At 56.1% G+C, this 19,880-nt stretch overlaps 2 protein-coding genes across 2 annotated transcripts in view; one reads left to right on the forward strand and one right to left on the reverse strand.

Annotated features, from left to right (window-relative positions):
• Positions 5,069 to 18,064, forward strand: HTR6 (5-hydroxytryptamine receptor 6). The gene is made up of 3 exons (XM_018054884.1): positions 5,069 to 6,324; positions 17,236 to 17,394; positions 17,595 to 18,064. The coding sequence occupies exons 1-3, from the start codon at positions 5,590 to 5,592 to the stop codon at positions 18,042 to 18,044; spliced, it is 1,344 nt and encodes a 447-aa protein (XP_017910373.1). The 5' UTR covers positions 5,069 to 5,589; the 3' UTR covers positions 18,045 to 18,064.
• Positions 16,526 to 19,880, reverse strand: part of TMCO4 (transmembrane and coiled-coil domains 4) — a 111,702-nt gene continuing 108,347 nt past the window's right edge. Inside the window, exon 17 of the transcript XR_001918767.1 lies at positions 16,526 to 19,812. The gene's annotated coding sequence lies outside the window, so the exon portion shown is untranslated. The remainder of the gene's footprint in view (positions 19,813 to 19,880) is intronic.

Raw genomic sequence — 19,880 nt, forward strand, 5'->3', positions numbered from 1 at the left:
ATGGACAGAGGAACCTGGCAGGCTGCAGTCCCTGGGGTTGCCAAAAGTCGGACACGACTCAGCGATTCAACAGGAACAACAGCATACGCTGAGGCTACTACAGCATCCTCACAAATCCCTGCCCTCAGTTAACCAGCTGGTTAATGGCTCCTGTGAGAGCAGCTCTGAGCAGGCCTCCCAGTTCCCCGGACCCTGGTTTCCCCATCTCGGTCATGAAATGCTCTTCTTGGTCCCCTGTGTGCTGGCAGGCATGGAGGCTTGGGACAGAAGACTCCCTAAGACTCGGCTGGCTGTCCCATTATGGCACAAGCCTTCTCTCTCGAGGGAGGGAGCACCCCGTGGCTAGAAGTGATCAAGAAAAACTGAGCGTCCTTGACGGTCCCTTTCTACCCTGAAAGGTTAAGGACGTCTAAGACTGTATTATTCCATGACCAAAATGACTAATTTAAGTGCAGGAACTTCTGCAAAGGTCCTAAATTCAAGATAATAACTATGGCCACAAGATGGCACCACTACCCAGGCCCAGTCTTGAAAATTTATTTTTTGAGTATAGCAAAGTACAGTTTATAATGTAACAAGCATCTGTGAATCTATCACCCAGAACAGACAAATGCTAACATTTTTGGTCACGTTTTCATATTATGTTTTTTTTCCCAGCCACACCATGAGGCTTGCTGGAATCTTAGTTCCCCAAGCAGGGATGGAACTCAGCTCCAGAAGTGAAATCTCAAGTTCTAACCACTGGACAGCCAGGGAATTCCCTAGATTTAAAAAATATTTTATTTTTTAAAAGAAGTACAGTTGATTTACAACGTTGTGCCAATCTCTTCTGTACAGCAAAGTGACTCAGTATATACATGTATACGTTTAAAAAAATATATTTTCCGTTATGGCATTAAAGAATATTGAAGATAGTTCCCTGTGCTATAATACATTAGGACCTGGTTGTTTATCCATTCTAAATGTAATCGTTTGCATCTACCAAACCCAAACTCCCAGTCCACCCCTCTCTTTTCCCCCTAGACTTTTAAAATTTTAATAAAAGAATCAAACTGAAAGAGTTAAAGCAGAGGGTGCCTGCATGCTAAGTCGCTGCAGTCGTGTCTGACTCTGCAACCCCATGGATGGTAGTCCGCCACGCTCCTCTGTCCACGGGATTCTCCAGGCAAGGATACTGGTGTGGGTTGCCATTTCCTCCTCCAGGGGATCTTCCCTACCCAGGGATCGAACCGGAGGCTCTTATGTCTCCTACACTGGCAGGCAGGTTCTTCACCACTGGCGCCACCTGGGACGGCCAAAGCAGAGGGAATAATACTGACCTTCACTGTATACTTAAACATCTTAAAATGTACTTAATTGATTTAGCTTTGGCCGCACGGGGTCTTCGTTGCCGCCCGTGGGCTTTCCCTATAGTCTGGGTCTCCTGTTTGTTGCGGAGCACGGCCTCTCACTGCGGTGGCTCCTCTCGCCGAGGAGCACGGAGTTTAGAGCTCGAGGGTTTCAGCAGCTGGCACGTGGGCTCTGGAGCATGGGCTCGGCAGTTGTGGAGCACGGGCTCAGTCACCCCACATGTGGAATCCTCCTGGACCAGGGATCGAACCCGTGTCCCCTACACTGGCAGGCAGACTCTTAACCACTGCACCACCAGGGACGTCTTCACCATATACTTTTAATTTTCTCAAAGCTAAAATGTACCAAGCACATTCTCCATGCCAAATGGTTTCAAGGCTCAACCCAGGTGTTTGTCCACTACCCCAGTTTCTGAGCTGCAGAGACACAAAAAAGCTTGGCCAAGGTCACAGAACAAGTAACAGAATTGGGATTATGAACCCAGGAAGCGTCACAGATTCAGTGGACATGAATTGGAGCACACTCTTGGAGACAGTGGAGGACAGAGGAGCCTGTCGTGATGCAGTCCATTGGGTCACAAAGAGTCAAGATACGACGGAATGACTGAACGGCACCAACAACACTTGGCCCCGAAGGGTATTCTACACAGGACTTCTCAGCTTTGCTGTTGCTCGCATCAGAAATCCCTGGGCTGGGGAGCTCTGCTCAATGTTATGGATGGGAGGGGTGTTAGGGGGAGAATGGATACATGTATATGTATGGCTGAGTCCCTTTGCTGTCCACCTGAAACTATCACAACATTGTTAACTGGCTATATTCCAATATAAAATAAAAAAAAAATCCCTGGGCTGAAGAATTTACTGCAGAGCTGAATGCATTCCCATTTTACAGATGGGAACACTGAGGCTAGTAGCTCACACTGACACAGCACCATAAAGTTTACTGATGATACCAACAACCCTGAGAGGTGGGTGCTGTATTGTTCTGCTAGTTACTGCAGAGGAGCAAACAGCGGCCCAAGGAGATGGAGTCACTGGTTCTGAGTCCACAGAGCTGCTTAGCAGAGGAGCTGGGATCCCAAGTCTGCTCTTTCTGGCTCTCTGCCTAGAGCTTGGTATCCTGTTCCCTGAGGCAGGACAGAAATTGTCATAATGCTGCCTGTGGTGTTGGGAGGGAAGGCAAGCTTCCCCTTGCCACACGGACCCGGCTGTGGGCAGGGATGGGACTCTGGGTGCCACACAGCAACTCGGGGCAGGGTATACAGGGTCTTGAAGTTTCTCTGGGTGTTGGGCAGACCTGAGTTTCAGTTCCACTTGATCTCTTGCGGCTGGTGACCTTGAGAGAGGCCTTTGGCCTTTCCTAGCCCAGTTTAACAGTTACCTTCTAGCATTGGTCTGTGGGTAAGAATAATAAAATAAAGCCCGTGGAAGATAGCAGGAGGCATTATTTTCCCGTTTCTGTGGGAGGAAAAAGACCCCAGCCACCTGAGATTTTCTTTACATTATTCCCCATCTCCTTTTTTTCTGCAGCAATTATCATTCTGGGTTTCCTAGGTGGCTCAGTGGTAAAGAATCTACCTGATAATGTGGGAGATGCAGGAGGCGTGGGTTTGATCCTGGTTGTGAAGACCCCCTGGAGGAGGAAATGGCAACCCAGTCCAATATTCTTCCCTGGAGAATCCCATGGACAGAGGAGCCTGGCGGGCTGCAGTGCATAGGGTCACAGAGAGTCGGCCATGACTGGCCACACACACAATGATCACCCTATGCCCACTTTAAACGTTTTTTAATATGCTTAGTAAAGTCTATGAAGTTGGATCTTTGCTTTGGTTTCTGCAGTGTCCCAATTGGATGGAACAGTGTCTGACACCTAGTAGGTGCTCCTTATAAATGTTTGTTGAATCCATGATCAAGACTATCCCCAAGAAAAAGAGATGCAAAAAGGAAAAATGGCTGTCTAAGGGGGCCTTACGAATAGCTGAGAAAAGAAGAGAAGCGAAAGGCAAGGGAGGAAAGAGAAAGATATACTCATCTGAATGCAGAGTTCCAAAGAATGGCAAGGAGAGCTAAGAAAGCCTTCCTCAGTGATCAACACAAAGAAATAGAGGAAAACGATAGAACACAATAAAAAGCAGAGATGTTACTTTGCCCACAAAGGTCCGTCTAGTCAAGGCTATGGTTTCTCCAGTAGTCATGTATGGATGTGAGAGTTGGACTATAAAGAAGGCTGAGCGCCGAAGAATTGATGGTTTTGAACTGTGGTGTTGGAGAAGACTCTTGAGAGTACTCTTGGACTGCAAGGAGATCCAACCAGTTTATCCTAAGGGAGATCAGTCCTGGGTGTTTACTGGAAGGACTGATGCTGAAGCTGAAATTCCAATACTTTGGCCACCTGATGCGAAGAACTGATTCACTGGAAAAGACCTTGATGCTGGGAGGAATTGGAGGCAGGAGGAGAAGGGGAGGACAGAGGATGAGATGGCATTACCGACTCGATGGACATGAGTTTGAGTAAGCTCTGGGAGTTGGTGATGGACAGGGAGGCCTGGCGTGCTGCAGTCCATGGGGTCGTAAAGAGTCGGACACGACAGAGCAACTGAACTGACTGACTGAATCCATGATATTAACCTGTGATGTGTCCAGTAGAGACTCTTGGTTCCGGTTGTGAGGGGCGGGAGGGGGCAGGGATACACAAGGTGTGCCAGGCCTGTCTACCTGCCGTGACTCCACCCCACCTGGCCTGGGGGTTCCCTGTTCCCACTCTTCGGGAGACTGAGAGTGCCAACAGCTTGATCCTTCACCCTTAGTGCCTGGCACTGTCGGGGGACAGGATGGTTCCTGCTGGGAAGGAACCGTCTATTTAAATTAAAGGTTTGAAGGAAGTGCAACAAATTATATATTATATAGGGCTCCCCAGGTGGGTCATTGGTAAAGAATCTGCCTATCAGTGCAGGAGATGCAGGTTCCATCCCCGGGTGGGGAAGGAAATGACAGTCCGCTCCAGTATTCTTGCCTAGGAAATCCTGTGGACAGAGGAGGCTGGCGGGCTACAGTCCATGGGGCTGCGAGAGTCGGGAAATGACTTAGCGACTGAACAACAACATATCGTAACATATATGTACACATATGTCAAGCGCTCTGCCCGATATCTCCCAACCGGCTCGCCCTGGTAGCGCGTGGGCAGCCCCCTCTTGGAAGCAGTCCTGGATGAAGGTGGCCCGCAGGCCCCTTCTCCGAGTTCCTCCTGCGCCAAATGGGAGTGGGGAGGGGCAGGCGTGGCGGGGGCCGGGTAGAGGCCCTAGAGCTAAAGCTGGGAGGCGATCTGACATGGCCCGGCTCTCGGATCATCCCTCTGCAGGCACAGGGGTGCCGGGGACCCCGCCCGCCTGCGGGGCCAGAGCTCGGCTCTGCCCGCCCACCGCGGGGCGGGACGCAGGCTCCGCGGCGCCGGGACCGCGCGCTCCTGGAAGCAGCCGCCGCGCCTCCGCGCGCGCCGGGCCCTCTCGGCGTCTCGCGGTCCCTGGGCGCCGGCCCGACCCGCGGCCGCCGCTGCCTCTCCCGGGCCCGCGGCTCGTGCCGCAGTCGCCGCCGGCGGAGCAGCGCTCCAGGTACCGAGCCCGGGCGGGAGCGGGGCCGGAGACCCGCGGCCGGGTGGGGAGGGGGTCCTTCTCTCCCGGCGGGCCGGCCGGCGTCCTCCAGCTCGCCGCGGGGACCGCGTCCGCCCGAGCCCGGGGTGCCTCTGCGCTGGGTCCGATACCTGCGCTCCCCGCCGGGGGCTTGGCTTTGGCCCGTGGGGCTCCCACCCTGCGACCCCCAGCACCCCGGGTCCTCCTTGGCACCTCTCTATGTCCACTCGCCGAGAGGGGCTTGCCCCGGCCTGGAGAGCGCCCAGTGGCCCCGGGCTCCCCGGGTCCCTGCCCTCGACCCATCTTGCCGCCCGCCCCTTCGAGGGCCTCTATGCCCACCCGGCCAAACGCCCCGAGTCCGCGTTCCGGTCCTCCTGACTTGCCACTCGCTCCTGCTAGAGGACCCTGCTCCTCAGGTGCCCCCTCCCAAACTTCCTACCCAGGTGTTTGCTCCAGGTGTTTCTGCATCCCACCCAAGGACGCCCCCAAATCCCCTCTCCATCCCCCTCGGGGTGCTGACCCTTGACCCAGAAGGTCCCCTGCCCATCCCCGCCTTCCCACCAGCCAGCCTCCACGCCCACCCCGCCTCCTCCTCCGGACCCCTCTGGGGCCTCATGTCCTCGCCCTCCGCCCCCATGGTCCCAGAGCAAGGCCCCGCCAATCACAGCACCCCGGACTGGGGCTCGGGGCCGCCGCGGGCACCCGGGGGCAGCGGCTGGGTGGCCGCCGCGCTGTGCGTGGTCATCGCGCTGACGGCGGCGGCCAACTCGCTGCTCATCGCGCTCATCTGCGCGCAGCCCGCGCTGCGCAACACGTCCAACTTTTTCCTGGTGTCGCTCTTCACGTCGGACCTGATGGTGGGGCTGGTGGTGATGCCGCCGGCCATGCTGAACGTGCTGTACGGCCGCTGGGTGCTGGCGCGGGGCCTCTGCCTGCTCTGGGCCGCCTTCGACGTGATGTGCTGCAGCGCCTCCATCCTCAACCTCTGCCTGATCAGCCTGGACCGCTACCTGCTCATCCTCTCGCCGCTGCGCTACAAGCTGCGCATGACGCCCGCGCGCGCCCTGGCGCTGGTCCTCGGCGCCTGGAGCCTGGCCGCGCTCGCCTCCTTCCTGCCCCTGCTGCTGGGCTGGCACGAGCCGGGCCGCGCGCGGGCACCCGCGCCGGGTCAGTGCCGCTTGCTGGCCAGCCTGCCCTTCGTCCTCGTGGCGTCGGGCCTCACCTTCTTCCTGCCCTCGGGCGCCATCTGCTTCACCTACAGCAGGATCTTGCTGGCCGCCCGCAAGCAGGCCGTCCAGGTGGCGTCCCTCTCCACCGGCGCTGCCGGCCAGGCCTTGGAGACGCTGCAGGTATGGGGCAGATCGCGCAGGGAGACCCGGGCGTGGGGGCCGGGGAGGAATGAGCAGTCGTTGGGTGCCCACTGGGCATCCACGTCTCAGTATACAACTGCTGGCACTTCCAAGTGGTCATTCCCAGCGCCCATCTTCCTTCTGAACGCCAGACTCAATACCCAGCTGTCCACAGGACCCGCCAGGATGTGGGCACGTTTCTCAAGGGTAACATGTGCAACAGGGCATTCAGGCGGTGCCAGCTCTCTCCACTGGCCCCTCACCCGTCTTCCCCATCACGGCCAGTGGCACCGTCATGGCATCACGGCCCAGAAGCTTGGGAACGCTTTCCCTCTCATGCTCATATTCACAACCCCCTCTATACCTGCGTCATTCCCGAGGGCACCTTCCTGATCTCCTGATCCAAGCCACCATTGCTTCTTACTTTGGAGCCTTTTTCTCTTCTTCCTGTGCTGGGTCTTCAATGAGGTGCTCAGGAGCACTGGGGCTTAGTTGCCCCAGAGCGCATGAGATCTTCTTTCCCCAACCAGGGGCTGAACCTGTGTCTTCTGCATTGGAAGCCGGAGTCTTAACCACCCGACCACCGGGGAAATCCCGTACCTGGGAGCCTTTGACAGTCTCCCGCTGCCTCCATCCCAGACCCACTCCTGTCCATCTTCTGCACAAAGAGAAATAAAAGGGCAGTCCCCTCACTCCCCGGCTCCAAACCCTTCAGCGGCTCCCTCTGGCTCTCAAGATGGAGAGGAGACCCGGGCCAGGATCTGGCCTGGGACCTGGTCCTGCCAGCCTCTCCAGCTGCACTCCCTCCCCTACCCACTCCCCGCGTCTCTGCACCAGCCCTGCATGTCCTTCTGACACTCCCAGAAGGCGCCAGAGGTGTGCCCAGGTCTTTGCACTGGCTGTGCCCTCTGGGGTGTTCTTCCCCTGGGGCCATCCTTGCCTGACTCTTTCGTTCACAGGTTACTCCTTCCCAGGGGCCCAGCCTGACCACCCCGTCTGCAGACCGCCCCGCCGTCCGCTACCCTGTTATTCTCCGTCTTGACTCCCAGTTTGTTGGTTTGTTCATTGTCTGTCTCCCTTACTGGTGTGTAAGCTCCCACAAGGGCTGGCTTCTCTGGGTGGGCTTCGAGCTCCACCGCACCCAGGAAGTGTCCCCTGACTCCTTGTGAATGGGGTGGGTGCTCTTAGCTGCAGGCCCTGCAGTGTCTAGAGCGGAGTGGGTTGCACAGCGCCTGAGTCCTAGCACCTCTCTGCCCAGGGCTGGGTGTTCAGACTGCCAGGCCCGAGCCCCAGAGAATTAGACTACAGGCCCCCAGGAAGGTCCCAGCGGGGCTCTCCAGTGTCCTCCAGGTGTGGCCTCAGGTGTGGGAGGTTTCTGCAGGGTGGCAGGTCCCTTGGGGGGTGGGGGTTACTGGATAGACGGAGCTGAGAGGCTGACATCCTGGTTGGCAGCCCCCACGTGCCTCGTCCATGTCACCCCTGCAGTGAGGCCCATCAGCTCGGATGATGGCGTCCTGGGTGGACAGGAGGCCTTGGCTGCAGCCAGCTCTCTCCTGATCTATACTCACTGGAGAACCTTCTCCAGTCTCTGCAGGTGGCTGTGACCCTGACTTGGTTCTTGAGCTTCAGGATGGCTGCCATGGGCTATCCACACCCTCTCGCTGGGTTCTTGTAAAGGAGCGTTTCCCAAACTTCAGGCTTTTGGGAACTGCCTCGAGGCATCTGCCTTGCTACCCTGCCGCCCAGCCTCACACAGTCTGCGAGTCTCTGCAGCCATATGTACTTACTTAGCGATTTCTTGGAGTCATCTCATCTTTTTGCTTCCATGAATTTATTTAGCAAGAAAACTTCTTATCTCTTTCACTAACGGAAAATCAGTATCCTTGCCAGAAATAGAAGGTGATCGGAACCACAACTTCAGTGAGGCTGCAGAAGCCCCAGCAGTGTTGCTGAAGTCCAGCTTGGATGGCTGGAGACGCTTGAGCCCAAGGCCTGCTTTCTCCTTGTTAGATGTTGGAGGGACGTTAAAGATAGGGTAGCATCAGCATGAGACGTTCTCTTGACATAACCAGAGCAGCTGGGAGGGCGCGCTAAAGGCCTCTGTTCTACTCTGTGACTCAGTTATTTCGTTGGGTGTTCACTCAGCATCCAGGGTCATCTCCCCGTCTCACTGCCCTAATGACTAAGGAGGTGTGGAGCTGGTCTTGGTGGGGTTGGCGTGGAGAGGTCTAGATTCTTGGTTACAGCAGTGCCTGTGGCACACAGATTTTCTTTCCGTGAAGCTAACCAGCTGACACTTGGATTAAAAAAAATTTTTTTAAACTTATCTTTGGCTGTGCCGGGTCTTCGTTGCTGTGCAAGCCTTTCTGTAGCTGTGGCTCACGGGCTCAGTCGCTCCGTGGCATGCGGGCTCTTCCTGGGTCAGGGATCGAAACTGTCTCTTGCATTGGCAGGCAGATTCTTCACCGCTGAGCCACTGGGGCGGCCCTGGACACCCGCAGGGGCCGATGACCCCCGTCCCTGTTGGACAGCTGGAGGACTAAGGGTCGATGAGGGGAGGCCACTTGCCCACAGCTGCACGTCTGGTCAGGGAGTTTCAAGTGCACAGCCCGGGTCTGAGCGTCGAGCTGGCAGCCGGCGGTGACGTGCCCCTGAAACCCGGCTCCAGGATCACCACCCTGGGTCCCGTGCCCCGCTGCACTGGCTGTGCCTGTCAGTCTCCTCTGCCAGGCCCTCCTGCTCTGCCACCATCCAAGGCACTCCCCGGCCTCGGTCCTTGGACCTCCTTGCTTTTTCCTACGTTCACTTCCTTAGTGAGCTCGTCTCATCCTGTGACCGGAAGTACCACGTACATACTGATGACTTCCGGCCTGGACCACTCACTTTCCTCGCCCCCAACAGAATCTGGGATTTTTGTCCCAGGCTCCAGATGTAGTTCTTGACTTGTGTTCCTTATATCGACTAATTGATGTGAGTGGCTCAGGCCAGGAGCCTTGGAGGCAGCCTCTTTTTCTCTTGCTGCACACCCTGTGTGCTTTCTATATTCAACGCGCATGTAGGCCCTGACCACTTCTCATGTGTCAGTTGCTGCCCACCCCTGACCAGTGGCTGAGCCCTTCATCTGATGCCCAGGCTATTGCATTGATCTTCCACTGGCTTCCTGAGCCCATTCTTGCTTCCTTTCGACTTACCCTGCAGCCATAGCGATCCCTGGGAACTTCCTGGTGGTCCACTGGCTAGGACTCAGCACTTTCCCTGCTGTGAGCCTGAGTTCGATCTCTGGTCGGGGCATCAAGATCCCACAAGCTGGGAGGTGTAGCCAAAAGAAAAAAGAGAAGCGTGCAGGCCCTGTCGTGTTATTCCTTGCCCCTTGTCTGGTCTCCTTTCCATCATCTCCCACCATCCCCTCACTCTTTCTGTCTCAGCTGCACCGGGCTCCTTGTTGTTCCTTGAGCACCAAGCACACTCCTGCCTCAGGACCTTTGCACCTGCTGTTGCCTCTGCCTGGGGAACCTCACGTCACCACACAGATCTCCCCCTAACTTCCATCCCTTTCCTCTGGCCTCTGCTTGGCTGTCTCACTAACCGCTTGGTTAGTAACAAGGTTAGTAACACTTGCACAGATCCCCTCCAGCCCTCATTTCCTAAGTCGTTCTCAGCAGCAAATAGCACAAATTGCGTACTTTCCACTTATCATTGGCGTGTTTGCTTCCTCCTATTAGAATGTAACTTCTGTGAGGGTGAGGACCTGTCTTGACTGCTGGATTCTCAGCATCTGAAGGAGGGTCGTGAGTGTTCATTGCACAGTGATGGAAGGAACGAAATGGACACGGTGCTCCACAGAGCCCAGGATTAACCCCCAGCTCACGTTTCTCCCTTCTCGTCCACTTGTAGAAGCAGTTCTTGTAGCTGATGGACCCTGTGCTTTTCAGTGCATTCACTTCCTCGGTGCTGTGTGGAGTACTTCTTTCTATTTATTTATTTCACTGCACTGCGTCTTGAAAGTGAAAGTCACTCAGCCGTGTCTGACTCTTTGCGACCTTGTGGATTATACAGTCCATGGAATTCTCCAGGCCAGAGTACTGGAGTGGGCAGCCTTTCCCTTCTCCAGGGTATCTTCCCAAACCAGGGATCGAACCCAGGTCTCCCGCATTGCAGGCGGATGCTGCACCAACTGAGCTACCGGGGAAGTCCTGGGCCTTAGTTGCCGCATATGGGATTTCAGTCTTCATTGCGGCATGTGGGATATAGTTCCCTGACCAGGGATGGAACCTGGGCCCCTACATTGCGGTCACGGAGTCTTAGCCGTGGGACCACCAGGGAACTCCGTTGAGGACCTCTGTTGTGCAGGAGCTGTCCTGGGCTGTGAGTGCGGGCAAGAGTGGGTCTGAGAAGGTCTTGCCCTCTTGAAATCTATGTTCTAGTTGGAGAGAGAGATGGTAGTCACAAAACCCTATCATGATGAGTGTTCTGGAGCTTATAAGAAGGGTGTCTCTTCTAGTAAACATCAAAAATCTATCACTCACTGTGCGCATGCTTGCAAAATCAAGGAAGTCACACCACCAGAGGCTGAGAGGCGTCTTCGTGGGTCATTTGGTCTCTGGGCTTCCCAGGCGGCTCTGGCAGTAAAGAGCCTGCCTGCCAGCGCAGGAGATGTAAGAGGCGGGGGTTCGGTCTCTGGGTCGGGAAGATGCCCTGGAGGAGGGCCTGGCAACCCCCTCCAGTATTCTCGCCTGGAGAATCCCATGGACAGAGGAGCCTGGCAGGCTGTGGTCCACAGGGTCACGAAGAGTCGGACTGCCTCCGAGGCAGAATGACTCTCGGCCTCTCAAGCCTGAAATATGTCTGTGTGACTATCTCCCGCTTTCTGGAACACCTTTTCTCTTGATTTGAATAAGGAAGTGTCAGACTCCACCATCCAGCACGTACCTGGCTTAAAATCGCTCAGCTTCCTTCCCAAACCACCCAGATACTAAGCAAGCTTTCTGCCGGCTAGTTTCTGTATTGCCTGGAGAACTGCCTGTGTTTGGGGACATGGCTTCTGGGAGGCCACCCGACTCTGGCCTCCTGGGTTGTGACCCTCTTTCGCCACCTGAGGTGGCGCATCGGCCTGGGGGTGGAGGCGTTTTCATTGCCTGGACCCAGCGGAACTGGTGAGAAGGAACAGAACTTGGCGGGGGTGGGGGGTGGGGGGTGGTGTTAGGCCCCCTTCCTTCCTGTCCTGGCCCCACTGAACCCTTGGCTGCTTCCTCGATCCAGTCTCTCGCTTTCCCACAGAGGGACGGGGGCTGGTTCCCAGTCCCTGAAGTCCTGGCCCTTCCGGAGTTTCAGACGTGGTTGTCGAGCTGGCTGGAGCGTCTTTCTCTGCCTCTATCTGCCTGTTGATGCAATAGAGAGCTCTTGGAAAGCCACTGGTTGGCTCAGTGGTTTCAGCTGGGTCCTCCCAGCCCCAGGGGCTCTGAGAAAGGAGTCCTGCTCAGAGGTCAGGCAGGGGCTGTGGCTGGGGGTGCAGAGGCGGGCGTGAGAGTTGGTGAGGGTGCCCGTGAGATGCAGCCAGGGCAAGTGTGTGCACGCATGTGTGTGCGTGTGTGTGAAAGGTGGGCGCCCCTGTGGTGATGGTGCTCACCCTTGGGGGGTTCCAGAAGGACCGCTGTGGGCACTCAGCCTCCTGGGGAGCAGCAGGCGGCCCGGTTGGGCGCCCCTGTGTCCTGCGCCCCATGTTCTCTCTGCCAGGACTCTTGTGTCTCTGTGGCCACACGCTCTCCCCATGCCTTCCTCTCCGCCCATCCTCCCCCTTCCTCCTCCCCCTCAGCTCAGCCTCAGCCCCTCTCCTCTGCACCCCATGTCCTCCTCCTCCCTCCCTCCCTCCATTTCTCCTCCTGACCCTCCTCCCCCAGCTTTCTTCACCCGCCATCACCCAGCTATGCATCATTCTGTCCCAGCGATCCGTCTTCCCTTCCATCTCTGCCTCCTCCCCCTCAGAGGAGGCTGTGATCCCAGAAATATCTCAGAGGGGGAGGAGGGGGTGAGCAGGAGCGGAGCTGAGCGTGACAGGCTGGGCCGCCACTCTGAACGAGGCAGCCTGCTGCAGCCAGGGCGGGGCGGGGGGCTTGTCCGTCTGTCTGGGCCAGGTTCAAATCCTGCCTCTCTGTCACTGCAGCGGGTTGACTCTGGGTGAGCTGCTCGCCTCCCTCTCTCCCAGTTATCGTCTGAGGCTGTTTGAAGCACCAGTGAGATGCTTTATATATGCCTGGTGCACAGTAGCTGCTTGTCGCTTGACAGATGTGAGCTCTGTCCTTTCCTCTCAATGGTGAAATGCGTGGCGCTGGAAAGTTCACCCCTTTGAGTCTTCCTAGGGGCAGAAACAACCACGGCTGCCATCAGCAGCCTCATCACCATTATCAAGGAGCTGAGGTGCATGCAAATAACAATGAACACCAACCATGATCACTGACTTAGTAACTAACAGTACTCTTAGTAACCAACAGTACCCACACAGTACTTACTATGTACCAGGCACCGTTCAAGTAACTTTCTATTATCCTATTTAATCCTTACTACAGTCCTACAAGGTGGATGGCATATGAGAATTGCCAGCTTGCAGAGGAGAGGGCTGAGGCCCAGAGAGGTTAAGTACCTTGCTTAAGGTTGCTCAGCTACTTAGTAACAGAGTCACAGTTTGAACCAGGCAGGCTAGCTCCAACGTCTACTTAGCACCCTCACACTATGACTAGATGGCTGGGCTTCCCAGGGGGCGCAGTGGTCAGGTTCTGCTTGCCAGTGTAGGAAGTGCAAGAGATGCTGGTTGGAACTCTGGGTCAGGAAGGTCCCCTGGAGGGGGAAATGGCACCCCGCTCCAGTACTTTTGCCTGGAAAATCCCATGGACAGAGGAGCCTGGTGGGCTACAGTCCATGGGGTCTCACAGAGTTGGACACAGCAAGGTGACTGAGCGCACATGGTTAGCTGGTCATACAAATTTGAAATTACTAGAGGGAATATGTAAGTCCACTTTAAAATGAAAATTCATCAGTAGCGATAAAGTAAAAGGCCCCCTGGCCTCATCCAGGCCCTCCCACTCCTGTCTCTCCATGCCTTTCCAGCTCTTTCCCTCCGTGTTTGTGTATTTGTTTATGTGCCTAAAGAAACTTACGCCTTGCTTTGTGTCTTTTTTTAAACAGAGGCTGTCTCTCTGGTCTTGCAACTTGCTGTTATCACTTGATCCTGGGTCGTGGAGATCTTTCTGTGGGATCGATTCGTTCTTTTAAACGTCTGTGTAGTATTTTATGGTGGGAATGTATTTACCCTTTTAAACGTCTGTATAGTATTCTAAGGTTTCCCTGGTGGCTCAGCTGGTAAAGAATCCGCCTGCAAGATGGGAGACCTGGGTTTGATCCTTGGGTTGGGAAGACCCCCTGGAGAAGGGAATGGCAGCCCACTCCAGTGTTCTGGCCTGGAGAATCCCATGGACTGTGTACAGTCCCTGGGGTCACAAAGAGTCAGACATGACTGAGTGACTTTCACTATAGTTTTCTAAACCAGGGTTTATTTAACCACTCTCCTCTGATGGACTTGTGAGCTGTTTCCAGTTTTTTTCTGTCACGAATGGAGCTGCGGAATACATCCTTGTTTGTGCTGAGTGGACAGACAGGTGTACAGCTGTTTATGCACATAGGGTCCTGCAGGCAGGCCTCCCTCTTGGCAGGGCCCTGCCAAGTTGTCCCCCTCTGACAGTGGGAAATGCCACAGACGTGTGGTGACGTAAGGGACGTGCCAACAACAGAACATGCCACGAGGGGTCTGAGGTGGCTTTAGGGCAGAGGGAAGTGAGCAGGATGGCACTGCCCGGACCCCAGGGTGTGGGCTGGTGGTGGCCCTCGGCTTCTGTTCCACCAGGGCCTCTTGCTGAGAGTGGTGGGGTTTTGCTTGGGGCTGTCATCCTCCAGAATGGAAGCAGCATGGTAAAGTGGAGAAGGCTCAGTGTCTGGAGCCGGAGGCGACTTTAATTCCCTGCCTCAACTCTTGTCTGCTGTGTGACTCCTGGCTAGTTATTTTGCCTCTCTCAGCCTCATCTGCAAGATGAAGAGTATAACACCTTCCTCCCAGAAAGACTGAACGACAGAATGAGTATCAGGTGCAGACACATTGTAAGCACTCAGTAAGTGGGGCTAACGGTGTAGGGGGTCTGTGGTGCTTTGATTTGGGCACAGTGTGACCTTGGGAAGGCCCCCTACTCTCGCTGAGCCTCAGTTTCTTCCCTTTTGCCTGCTTTCTTGAGTCAATTCTTTGGGGAGAAGAAGAGGCAGGAAAATGCAGGTTTCTTCCCAGGAAGACTGGAGAGGGACCCTCAGATCATGGTTGACCCTCTGGGTCGCCCTCCCCTGATGATGGCCCCTGTCTTATCTCCCCGAATGCCTTGGTTCCCCAGTACCCGAGAGCCTTGGCAAGATCATGGCTGTCTCTTGCCTCCTCACCAGGCTTCCAGGGGTGAGGGGGTACCTGTGTGGCTGGGGCCTGCGGGAGATGTTGTCTCCCTCCTCCCCTTGTCTGTCCCCATTGACGGCAGCAATCCAAAGTCAGAGCAGCTCTTAGGAGATTCTTTTGGGGAAGCAGGAGTCTCTCCCTCCAGGCTGACCAGTGGGGCCACAGGAGCCATAGAGAGTCCACTCTGGAGAAGAGAGAGTGAGAGGGGAGGGAAAGCAGACCCTCCTTTTCTCCCTGGCTGCCGCACAGTGAGTGAGTCAGAGCCTTTGTCCTGAGGTCTGCGCTGCTTTGGAAAGCCTGAGCTGTTGGCAGGAGGACCAGCTCCCGAGGGCGCTACAAACTTCCCCAGCCTCATCCACACACCACTGAACGATGTCAGGGCTGCTATGTGCCCGCATTAACTCAGTGTCCAGCACAGGGCATATGCGTATTATCCGCAGCCTTCACAGCAGCTCCATAAGCTGAGTGTTTTCTCCCATTTGACAAATGTGGAAGCTGATTCTCTCAAGATCACAAGTGAGTGAGTGGTAGAGGCACGGTTTGAAGCCTGATCACTTGTTTTAAAAGCCCAGCTCTCGCCTCTGTGCCCCACCAAGAAAGTGGGAAGAATCAAGAGCCTCTTTTAGGCTCCCCTGTGTGAGCCTTGATATTTGTCTAACCAGATTTCACCTGGACAAATACATCGAAAAGCAGGAGTTGGGGGTGCCTGTCTCCACTCTCCTGCCCACCGCCATTCCAGATCCCACAGAAGGACAGCACGCATCTGGGGTTTCAGCACCTTGGACAGGAACCAAGCCTGGGTACCCTGAAGAGACAAGCGAGAACAAGGCTGGGAGGGGGAGTTCCTGCATGTGGGGGTGGGGGCTGGGGGTGGGGGTGGCTTTAATGCTCCCGGGGGCTCATGCATCTTGGCTTTGCCTCCGCCCCTTTCCATCTGCGAAGGTTGCCTGGGAACCTGGCTCCTTTCTTCCTGCCTCCTCCTGACTCCCCAGCCTGTCTCTGGTTGCCTCAAGAGCTAAGCTGGGCTCTTGCACACTTGAGGAAGTGCTGGGGGGAATCTCTGGCCTTTAAAGCCCAGGTGTATTCCCAGGCAGCACACATACCCTTTCATAGTCCAGTGAATTATGCTCACCCCAGTATCTACATAAGCTGTCCACATAGGTGGGTTTCACTTTGTGTAAAGAGGATATATGAAAATCCAAGTTGATTACAACACATGGTTTAGAGGAGGGCTTCACGTTGCAGCTTTTGTAGATTCCTAGGGGTTTCAGGGATGGACTTTGCAGTGGTCTCTGAACTCTCTGGCTATGTGGGAAATTTTTTCTTCTGTGTGTGTATACACGTGTGTGTGTGTTTGTAAACATTTATGAAAGCTGTTTTCTGGGGAGTAAGCTGTGTAGATTTCATTTGAATTTCAGTGGGCTCACAGAAGAACGTGAAGAGAACGGCTGGGCCAATGGGTCATCCAGTGCAGAGCGCCTTTTGTGTTTTGGGACTCCTGGTCTCCAGTTTATAAAGGTCACGTTCGAGCCCCTCAGGCCTTGTCTCCCGTGGAGCCTCTCCTTTTTCCTCCTCTTCTCCCAGCTCCTGCTCGTGAAACCCCTGTGTGGGAATGACGATGTCTCTAAGTCCACAGTGAAATCCAAGTCTAAAATACCAAGGTCACTCCCATCCCTAGTGATTTATAAGGTATTTAATTGCACACATTTGTTTGGGGCACATGTTTTCAAAATAGACTTTATTTTGTGGATCATGAAAACAGTGGTGCAAAACTGTCACTCCAAAATAGGAAGAGAATCAATTCACAGGCAAAGAGATTGTCAAGCCTCGCACAGCAGCTGTCTTCTTTCGTCAAGTACTGTCCAATTGCAGCTAATTCTTGAAGTGCCCAAGTGCAGTGCAGGACGAAACTGCGTCCAGACACAAAGCCAACAGCTCAGGAGGCCCTCACTCCCTGCAAAGCACAGCGCTCGACACTGTCCAACAAGCAGGAACACGAGCCCCTGGGAAGTCTCACTGCCCTTCCTAGAGCTCCCTGCACACTGCTAGTCAGGGTCAGGGCCTGGTGCAGGACCAGGACAAAGGCTGTCTATTTCTGGGATCAAGGCTTGGACTGGGGCTAAAGCTGGGCCCAGTCCGGCCCAGGCTGGAGGCTCAGTCTGAGACTGTGGCTGTGTGGGGCTCAATCTGTGGCAGGTTTCAGCGGTCAGGCCATGAGCAGAGTTTAGCTTATTGCTGAAGGGCTCACTCTGAAGCCAAGGTCAAGGTTCAGCCTGGAGTCACGGTCAGGGCTCAGGCTAGGACTACAGCTGGAGCCCATTCAAGGGTCAAGGCTGAGTGTGTTAAGGGCTCGGCCTAGAATTAGGATTAAGGCTCAGTCTGGGGCCAGGAAGAGGTGCAGACAAGTCACGTGGCCTTCCTCTCTGCAGGTGCCCAGGACCCCACGCCCAGGGGTGGAGTCAGCTGACAGCCGGCGTCTAGCCAGCAAGCATAGCAGGAAGGCCTTGAAGGCCAGCCTGACCCTGGGCATCCTGCTGGGCATGTTCTTTGTGACCTGGCTGCCTTTCTTTGTGGCCAACATAGTCCAGGTAATGCCACCGCTGGGGGTGGGTGAGTCCCCGCCTTGCTGGGGAGGCCCCGAATCCCACCACCGCCGACCCCGCACCCCCAGAGCTGGGGAGGGAGGGGGGCGGGCAGCCACTCAGAGCGCGTGTCTGCGGTCTGTCACATCCACGCCGGGTGGGGTGCCCTGCGCCCCGGCTCCAGGATGTCCCCCCGCCCCCTCCAGGCCGTGTGTGGCTGCATCTCCCTGGGGCTCTTTGACGTCCTCACGTGGCTGGGCTACTGCAACAGCACCATGAACCCCATCATCTACCCTCTCTTCATGCGGGACTTCAGGCGGGCCCTGGGCAGGCTCCTGCCGTGTCCCTGCGGCCCCCGGGAGCAGCAGCCGGGCCTCGCCTCGCCCTCCGTGCGGACCTCTCACAGCGGCGCGCGGCCCGGCCTGAGCCTGCAGCACGTGCTGCCCCTGCCCCTGCCGCCGGACTCGGACTCGGACTCGGGCTCGGGCTCCGGGGGCTTTCCTGGCCCACGGCTCACGGGCCAGCTGCTGCTGCCTGGCGAGGCCACCCGGGATCCACCCCCTCCTGCCAGGGCCACTACTACCGTCAACTTCTTCAGCATCGATCGCACGGAGCCTGAGCTGCGGCCGCATCCACCTGGGACCCCCACGAACTGATGCAGGCGTGGAGAACTGGACTGGATGGGACCAGGTCCCCCAAGGCCTTGGACCAGCCCTTGGCTAAAACCAGGAGGCTACAGGTCCTCTGGGGAGCCATTCTGAGCTCCAGTGGGTGGCACTGAGTCAGCACCCCCTGCACACCGCAGGCCTCCAACCTGGAGGCCTGGTTGCTGGCTTTAGGACAGTTTTCTCCAGGATGCCTCACCACTGAGTGTAACTGGTGTGTGTGTGTTGAGCAGGGTTGGAGGACTCCCAGGAGTGGGGTAAGGCCCTCTTGGTCCAGCTTAGGATGCAGGCAGTCACCTCCCTTGCACATCTTATCAGCCTGCATGGGAGCCATGCCTCTGTCTGCAGAGGTGGCTCAGCGCTGGGCCAGATCCCTTGCTCTGCGGGCCTTGACCATCAGCATCAGCTCCCGGGAGTCTGTTAGAAGTGCACGCCCCTGCCCCTGCCCCTGCCCCACCCTAGACCTGCTGGTAGCCAGGTGAATCGTGTGCACGCTATGGTTTGAGATGTGCTGGCTCAGGGGATCTTTAACCTGAGGATGTCTGGCTAGACAGTTTTCAGACCAGCTAGGCTCTCAGGATATACGTGCTGCATAGTAAATATCTGAGCCTGGGAGTCAGGCAGACAAAGTTCGAACCTCCGCTTCACTGCTTTCCAGCCCTTGTACAAGTTACTTAACCTCTGAGACTGGTATTCCACATGCAAATGGGGAAACGATGCCTGCCTCCTAGGGCGTTATGGGCACAGAACGCCCAGTACTTGGCAGGTGGTTAGTGGGTGGTCCCTGCTGCTGTTGTAACTCCCGGCCATCCAATCCCCTGGCCCCTGGCGGAGGGCCAGGAAGGGCCACTGTTCCCACTTTTTTACCCTTGCCTTCCTCCTCCTCCTCAGCCCCGGCCCGCAGCCCACGATCTGACTCTGTCTCCCCAACTCCTGGCTAGGCTGCTGCCCTGCCCCTCCTGGGGGCACATGGGTAGCTGCTGGGTTCTTGCTCAAGATCAAGGATGGGTGTTCCCTACCTTGGGCTTCCTTTGGCCTAGAAGGGAACTATCTGATGAGGACAGAACCAGTCCCTCTCCTGCTGCCTTCTGGCCTTCCCTGGGGTCAGTGAGGGAAGCAGCCATGGGCACTGGGTCAGCAGAGTGGTAGAGAAGCCATCCCTGGTACGGGCAGGTGCCGTGGGGAAGGCAGGTGGACGCCGGCACAGGACTTGCTTTTGTTTTTCTGACGAGGAACTCTTGGTTGCCAAAGTCTACCCGCTTGAGGCTCCCTTTCAGTCTGAGGTTTTTCTTACTCCCTGCCCGCCTCCCTCCCATCTTCCCACCAAGTTCTACCAACCGAGATCCCGGGGGCCACCCTGGGCGGCCTGGTGCTCTCCATGGTACTGAGCATGGAGACTCCATTCTGGCCATGCCACTGACTCTGCAGGGGCCACGGTGCTTGTCGGGCTCCCCTTCTAGCCCCAGGCTTGCCCCCGTGGACTCTCAATAAGCCCTAGCTGAGGTGGTGACTGCGGTGTGGACCGAATCTGCTTGAAGGGCCACTGGGGCTGGAGAAGCCGCTGGTGAAGGGGGAAGAGACTCTGGGTGCGGGTGTCCTGTGTTCTGGTCCAGACTCTGCCCGAGCTTGCTCTGGGACCTCAGCAACGTCCTTTCCTCTCTCAGGGCTGAGTCTTCCGTGGGTGACATGAGCGGTTTGGACCAACAGCAGCAGGCTGTGTGACCAGCAGTGCTTTGGACCAACAGGCTCTGAATATCTGCTGAAGGAACAAACACACATCCCCCGAGGACCGATTCAGCTCCAATACTCTAATCCCCGATTCTCTCC

Source organism: Capra hircus, chromosome 2 (assembly GCF_001704415.2).
Source record: "Capra hircus breed San Clemente chromosome 2, ASM170441v1, whole genome shotgun sequence".
Taxonomy (NCBI): Eukaryota; Metazoa; Chordata; class Mammalia; order Artiodactyla; family Bovidae; genus Capra; species Capra hircus.